We start from the raw sequence: 7,986 nt of genomic DNA on the forward strand, positions 1-7,986 counted from the left end.
TTATATTTCAAATTTGCTGCTTATTTTTGAGTTATTTTTTGTCTTAAAATTTTTTATGTCTTTTAGGATTTTGAAGATATTTTTTACTAAAATATTTGGCCGAAAACATGTTTTTCTACTACCGCGCAGCGTGCGTAATGTAATCACTTTTCGAACTTAAAATCCCCTTTTTTTATTCATGGGAATTGTCGCATTCGTCTACGGCTCATACGAGCATACGACAAGTTTTCGATTCATCAAAAAAAGCTCACTTTATCTCATTTTACACACTTACATAAATAACTATTTTGACGTTTTTTTACGCACTAGTGCGTAAAGTAAAGTTTAGGCACTAGTGCGCAAAGTAATTCGGTATTTTTGATTTTTTTTATGTTTTTTTCGGTAGTAGAAATCATTTTATATATTACAAGTTTGTAAAATTCCCTTTTTTTATTCATGGGAATTGTCTTTCTACACTTCGCACCAGAATTTAACGCATAATGTTTTTTTGTCCTTTCAGCTAATTTTTGTCTTTCTAGTTTAATTGATAAATAATAAACATAAAAATACACAATTTGTTCTCAAAATTTTATACCAAAAAATAAATCAAATAACTCTGTTACCAAATATGTAAGTTGTGACATAAAAAAAATCTATAACGAGTATTTCTCCCTCTGGCTTGACAACGATCCCTCATACTAATAATTAGGGTCCTTATTTGATCTTGGTCTATCTGACCCCAAATTTCTACCAGTCTCAAATAAAGGCAATTCAAGTTGTTTGGGAGTCTTGGCAACTGTGGCATGATATCCCACATGCGACATGTGCTCTATTGGATTCATATCCGGGGTTCTGGGTGGCCAATCCGTGGTAGCGATTGCGACTTCTTTAAGATACCCCTGTACCACCCTTGCCACGTGTGGTCGTGCACAAGCAGGAAATTATCTCCAACATAGGAGGCGACTGGGACCACCATAATCTTCTAAAATATCTGTAATCTACATCCGTGCCTCCTTTCCGAACCGGGGTTAAGACCTGACATTTTAAACGACTATTATTGTGATATACCTAATATCTTGCTCAAGGGCATTCGTAGTAACATTGATCCCTTACACTATCTTCAACAAGTGTCGGTTGAGCATTCATTTTTCTTTCATCCTGTCGATTTTTACCGAAGTAAAAAATGAAATCAAACGCCTAAAAAACCATAAATCATCTGGCGCTGATGATCGGATATCTTCGAGGTTGTTACTATTTTTGCCTGATTCAGCCTTAAATGCTTTAGTTTCTGCCATAAACAATTCTTTACATATTGGCATTTTTCCTTCATGTTTAAAAGAGGCAGTGGTTATCCCTCTTCATAAGGGTGGAAATTTGGATCAGCCTTGTAATTTCCGTCCCATTTCTATTTTGTCTGCAAATCAGTTTGGATTTCAAGCCGGTAAAGGGACTCATGATGCTGTTTTTAGCTTTTTGGAGAGCGTCTATGTGCTCTTGAATTCTGGAGAGTCCTCGGCGGCAGTGTTTTGTGATCTATCCAAAGCATTTGACTGTGTAGATCATGGAATACTGTTATCTAAGCTCGATAAATATGGTTTTAGGGGCGTAGCGTTGCGATGGTTTGATTCCTATCTATCAAATCGTACTCAGAAGCTTACAGTGTCTGGGCGTTTGTCTGCTTCTAGATCCCTAAAATGCGTCGTTCCCCAGGGTTCAGTGTTGGGACCACTGTTATTTTTACTGTATGTGGATGACTTGAGTTCATTGAAACTGCAGGGCAAGGTGGTTCAGTTTGCTGATGATACCACCATACTATGGAGCCATAAAAATTCTGATTATATTAAGACTTGTATCCTTGAAGACCTTTAGATTTTATCAGGGTGGTGTGCTTCCAACAGGCTCGTGTTTAATCTAAGAAAGACGTCTATTATGGGGTTTAAGGGCGATGTTCAGGGTCTGATGTTTGACGAAAATTCCCTCTTGCAGAATAAAGAGTGCTGCAAGTTCCTAGGAATTACCATTGATGGTCGCCTTCGGTTTGAAGATAATATTTTACATTTAGCTGGGAAATTATCTTCTGGATGTTTTGCAGTAAGAATGACAAAACAAGAGCTGGGAGGGGTGGTTGCACGTTCAGTGTACTTTTCACTTATTGAATCTCATATTCAGTATGGCTTGCCTTTTTGGGGTTTAACCAATAAGGGGCTACTTAACATTGTCTTTGTTATTCAAAAAAAAGCAGTTAGATACCTGTGTTCTGCTAAGTTAAGAGATTCTTGCAAACTCCTCTTCATTTCTGAAAAAAAATCCTAACTCTTTTTTCACTCTTTATCTTAGAAACAGCGGCTCTTATTCACAAAATTCCCAAACTACCCTCTGACACTGGCCATTTGACTCGTCGTGTAAATGATGTTTCCCTACCCATTCCTACGTCTTCCCTTACCAAAAACTCATTAATTTACATAAGTAAAAAAATTTGCAATCATGTTCCTCTATGTGTTAGACATATATCATATGTTAAGAAATTTAAAAGAGAATTAAAAACGCTTTTATTGGCTAAGGCATATTATAACCTGGATGACTTTTTTAATGGTTTTAACCTTGGACATGTTGGAAAGTTTTTTTTCCTTTTTTCTTGTCTAGTTTTGTCAACAAGTTTACCTTTAATTAGTAATTGATTGTTTTAGTTAGTTATCTTTAATCCAAGTATGTTCAAAAAGTTTTGTCTTCTTGTGTTTAATTTTGTTCATTGTTTTGTCAATTTTTGAAATTGTATTTTTGCTTTGTTTTTTTTAGCTTGTAGGATGCTTGTACACAAGATTATTCTTACGTAATATAGCACATTTTCTTCTCTCTTTATCCACATTTTCTTTCTCTTTATCCACAAGTACAAATTCCTCCATATTAATCCCTCCCCATACCATTATACTGATCCGCCACTATAAGTAACGGTTCCCACTATATTGATATTGCATTGCATTCTCCTGGTCTCGCTAAACATAACCTGTGCGGAATCTTCATTTTCCCAACCAACGAAAACAACAATTCACGAGCGAATTGTAGTCTTCGTCTCCTATGCTCTCTTGTGAGTAATGGACCTGCTCCTTTAGCAGGTCTTATATTCGTCTCCGTTAGCTCCTGATGGTATTTTCACTTATTCTAAAATTGTAACGCTCCAGGAACTTATTTTGTAAAGAAGTACTAACACAAATCGTTGCCTCAAGGTACGAATTCGTAGAAATCGGTCTTCAGCAAAGGTTGTCACTCTTTCACGACCTGGACTGGTCTTCTAATGCTGCTACCAGTTAGTGCAAACCGACTCAATATTCTGGAGATGATTGACATTAAATCTTTCAAAGCTGAATTTGGGTATACCCTTCTTTATGAAAAGTAACAGCTCTAACACAGTCGGCTTCTGCGGTTTTCTCGTTGCGGCGGATTCATTTTGCAAGAACTCAATATGTAAAGTTAAAATCACGCCGAATATCGAAACTCTACTGAAGTAAAACGCATGAAATTCGTAAAGGAGAAACATCAACATAAACACTTTTTATCTTTGTTCGTTTTTTGCCTTTAAAGAGGTATGAGCTTGTTCACAATTCATCGAAAACCAACCGTCAATGGTCCAGTTATAATACATGTCCTACGGTTTCAAAAATAAAAAAATTTTAAAAATTATGCGTTAATTTTGGAGCGTAATGTATCTTCTCAATCCTAAAAAAGGATCATTTTACACACTTGTTACATAAATATTTTGTTAGATAGTGTGAATAACGCGGTAGAATTGCTCTCAGTTTTCAGGCATTCCATGAAATATTAATTTTATTTCATAAATATTTGCCACTGTCCTTTTTAAAATCGTCAAGGCAGGCGATAACGGGTTTGCAAGGGATCCACTGCAGGTGATCGTTGCTGTTTATTGGCGCCAAAATTAACTTTGGAGATCTTTTTTTCTCAGCTTTATCAAAAATGGAATATTAATTTAAAGAATTAAATTTCTGTTTTAAAGATTTTGACTGATATTTAAGGATATAATAAAGCTCCTATCATTCGAGCAATTTAAGTTTATTTTATTAATTGTTCGTCCATAACAGAATTTATTTGTTTGCTTTACCTTTTTATCTGAATTTTATATTTTGACCGACTCTTGCAGTATGTCCTTCATTTCTTTGTTCTAAATTGCAATTGGTATTCCCTTTTTTGAACTATTAGTGTATTTTTCATCAAAAGTATAAATATAAATAATTTGTAAACAGTGCAATTTTTGAATGTTACTGAAAACTACTTTCAAGCTTCATTGAAAGGACTTTATTAGTCATAAAAAACAAATTGCATAATAGATTATTTATTTGTATAATGTATTGTGAAACAACTTGAGAAAGTTAAAATCATCTTAATCTTATTATAATAAACCTAACAAATGAGTAACAAAAATAGATATTACCATATTATACAAATCCGAATTACTATATTGTGACGTACCAGTATAATATATGAATGTATGTGAAATTTACTTATATACCCAGTCTAATCCATTATGACAATATGTGAAAATTACAAATATTTACCTTTAGGAATGAATATTATCTTAAGAAGTAAAATTACTAAAAAGAAAAATATATATAAAAATATTCTAGATTATGTTTGTTTTATAAATTAACATGATTGCTTGCATGCATTGATTCTAGCTCTATAGAGCTAGTGAAAAATAATAATTTTGAAAAAAAGTTTTTCCTTATTATTTAATATTAATTAATTCATCAATATGAACATGATAATTTTTCAACAGCTATATACCTTCATAAAAATCTATCACAAGACCAAAAGCAAAATCATTGTTAAAATACATACAGAAATATATTTACAATAAACTGATGTTCAAAATATGATTTTACAAAGGGTGACAAGTATGTATTTATTACAACTTATTTGCTTATTATACTGATTATTTGATTACATCCTAAGTCAAAAATTATAAAGTTTTTGCTGTGAATCTGCTGAAGGAGACTCCATTTCCTGGATGAGTTCATAAAGCTGATACATGGAAAAGGATATACCACCCATGAGGATGATTACCTGCATGAACTTATGATTGGTTAAATATATTATGAATAACATTATCTTATTGGGTTTTTTGTGGTTGCTGGACAGCAATACTTGGCTTATTCACTTAAGTCTATTTGTCGTTTCACAATATGTATCTGAAAATAAAATAGTTGCACAGTTATAAAGACAGTTATAAAATTCAGAAAAAAAAATCAAAAACTTACCTTTCTATTACTCAAACAAACTACATAAGCATGATCGTCATATGTAACTGAAAGCCTTTTAAATCCCTGATCGAAAGCTGCTGGATCTAGTCTGCAAGAATAAAGTTTTATATATTAGTTTCATATGTAATAAGTCATATTCTAACAAATCATCTAATCAAAACCTCCTTGAAGAAATTTGTATAAATTTACATTTATTATTTTGTTAAGTTCTTGCTATGCACTCTCTAAGGCCAGCCAATTATTTATGTTTATTTATTATACTCTCTTAATATTACAAAAAGTCTAAAACTCTTCTTCAAGAGAAAATAAATCAAATTGTGGTATTTATTTAATAATATAATCTTAACTGAAGAGACTTTTAAGTAGGCAAGCCTTGAATTGTTATTCAAATCTCAATCTCTTAGGGCCTTGGAATTAGTATAAAGACTTAACTATGGATAATAATATAGTACATTTACGACAAAAATTTGCAGTATTTTCAAATTTTGGAGAATTGAGAATTGTAAAGTGAAAAAGATTAGAATATAATACAGCTTCTCAATAAAAAGCAGTTTTGTCACAAAACAAAATTACTTAAGCCTTGCTTTGACTGCTTGTACCATGCAAGATGCTAAATTTTCCATCTTCCTGCACTATTATATGATATAGGCTTATACTTTCTAATACAGTACCAGTAACTCGAGATTAAGAACATGATTTTTGTGTTATTTGTAACTGTTTAATATAACTTATGTTATAAACCTAAAGTGCACAGAAATTAAGCTAACTAATTTATACAAATACTTGTTTTTTTATCAAGATTATCTGTGGTATAATGAATCAATCTTAGATCACCTCCAGATAGTAAAGTAATATAGTATAGGTTGAGTTATAAGATTTAAGTCAATGAAAATGTTAAAACTGCTACTATATAAAAGTTTTGACCAATATTTTTCCTTGAGAAAAATTTTTACAACCTCAGTTAATAGAAGGTATAGTTTTTGTTAACTGTCTTAAGACCAGATTTTAATCCTCTGTACGCATGTTTCAACAACTGGTTTCAAGTGTATACATAATGCACTTTAGGCTTTTAAATATGTAAACATCTTTCTTTTTAGAATTACCTATAACAGGGCTTCGAGGGTTCTTTTCACTTTTTGGTGCACATTAATGATGTACCAGAAACATTTCAAAAGTAAAGTCATCTCTAATGTGCTATATGCTGGTGATGCAACAGATGCTAGAATTGGAAGAGACAAGGATACCAGACAATATTCTCTTAATAACCAAGAATTAAAAGAAAGTAAAATGAAAATCCAGATTTTTAAAATGAAGACTGAAGGCAGGATATCTGATTCTCAGATCAAGTTCAAAATCAAAAATCAACAATTCAAAAATCCGACAATATGAGCAATTGTTAATGTTAAACTTGATATCTCTTGTAACCCTAATCTTAAGTCATGATATTTTACTCTTTAATTATTCACTTAAAACTAATGTTAACAAAATATAGATGTTAAGCAAAATATTAATAAATATTTTGTAGCGGCAGATGTGCACTCCCACAATACAAGAGTTAATAACAACTTGGTGTAAGGTCAATGTGGGTTGAGCAGAAATGTATAAGGCTTTGTCACAAGGAACTTTTAAAAAAAAAAATCAAAACAAGGTATAGACAGCCTCTTGTCTAAGTATACCTTTTGAAGAGTATTACACTCCCAATGAGAACTGAGGTGCTTTCCTTTTAACAGCTCTGGATCTGGGATTCTAACTTCTTTATATTTGTATTATTTTTATATTTTCAATGAATTTAAAAATGTAAGTGTAATGTTTTTACTATTTTACTCATAACAATGTATTAGTTACTGCTATCTTAAAATTCTAAATTTAGTTTAAGATTATTCTGTAGTTACTATTGTCCTAGACTTGTCTATGATACTTTGTATTCAGAAATACCAAGAGAAATGAATATATAAAAATAAAATATAAATTTTAGTGTATTTTAATTATGCATAATAAAAAATACCTTATTACCTTTGATTATGTCAGGACTGATTAAATTTTATATAAACCATCAATCAGTTACACCTAATAACAAACCTAAGTAAAGGTGAAAATATACACAACTAGTTTAAATCCACCAAGGGGTTTTTCAAGTTTAACTGAATAAAATAAACAGACTTAAAAATTCAATTTATTTTTACATAAAGTTATGAAACAAATATTTACCTATCATTAGCTGATCCTAATAATCCATATAAAATGTTAGCAGTCCTCTCATCATTGTCTAAATCTCCGCCACTAGCAAGAACAGCCCCATCAGCATTCAAAGTGAGATATCCAGTAACTCCAGGGACATTGTAGAGATCCATTACATACTCAAATCTACTGAAACAAACTCATTAGGTTTCAGGACCACTAACTTCAGATAAGTAGGAATAATAACAAACAAGACATAAATCCTAATTTAATTTATAATTCTTGGGCTCAGAGATTACCAGCGGTTTATAAGGTTTGATGGAGCCTTTAGAATTGTTTTTTTCCCCTGTAGATTATGAATTACGCCTAATATTTTTCACAAAATATCTTTTTTTACTAATAAATAATATTCTATGTAAAACACAAGATTTTGATAGTCAGCTGATTTCATATATTTAATTTTAATATGTCAATTTTGACATTTATTTATTCCGTTACGCATACTTAAAACAGCTTTCGGGTTGGAAATAGCCCTTAACACCTGGAAATGGTCCTT

The 7,986-nt window shown here is 31.6% G+C and overlaps 1 protein-coding gene across 3 annotated transcripts; it reads right to left on the reverse strand.

Annotated features, from left to right (window-relative positions):
• Positions 1–4,814: 4,814 nt before the first annotated feature.
• LOC126739270 (ragulator complex protein LAMTOR4 homolog) lies at positions 4,815–7,895 on the reverse strand. 3 transcript variants are annotated; one of them, XM_050444873.1, is made up of 4 exons: positions 7,730–7,895; positions 7,461–7,616; positions 5,250–5,340; positions 4,815–5,180 (listed from the first exon to the last, which is right to left on the reverse strand). In XM_050444873.1, exons 2-4 carry the CDS (start codon positions 7,601–7,603, stop codon positions 5,142–5,144), a joined length of 273 nt encoding a protein of 90 aa, XP_050300830.1. In that variant the 5' UTR covers positions 7,604–7,616; positions 7,730–7,895; the 3' UTR covers positions 4,815–5,141. The 3 variants fall into 3 exon arrangements, with proteins under 3 accessions (XP_050300830.1, XP_050300832.1, XP_050300831.1); XM_050444875.1 differs by having other exon boundaries at positions 7,734–7,884; XM_050444874.1 differs by having other exon boundaries at positions 7,461–7,619; positions 7,730–7,883.
• Between the last annotated feature and the right edge of the window lie 91 nt (positions 7,896–7,986).

This window comes from Anthonomus grandis, chromosome 8 (genome assembly GCF_022605725.1).
Source record: "Anthonomus grandis grandis chromosome 8, icAntGran1.3, whole genome shotgun sequence".
In the NCBI taxonomy this organism is placed as follows: Eukaryota; Metazoa; Arthropoda; class Insecta; order Coleoptera; family Curculionidae; genus Anthonomus; species Anthonomus grandis.

Coding starts and splice junctions, on each gene's coding strand:
- LOC126739270 (XM_050444873.1), bottom strand. CDS start 7,603: ATGGATCTCTACAATGTCCCTGGAGTTACTGGATATCTCACTTTGAAT. Junction 5,341..7,460: donor TTAGGATCAGCTAATGATAG/GTAAATATTTGT, acceptor TTATTCTTGCAG/ACTAGATCCAGCAGCTTTCG. Junction 5,181..5,249: donor TTTGTTTGAGTAATAGAAAG/GTAAGTTTTTGA, acceptor TTTTATTTTCAG/ATACATATTGTGAAACGACA.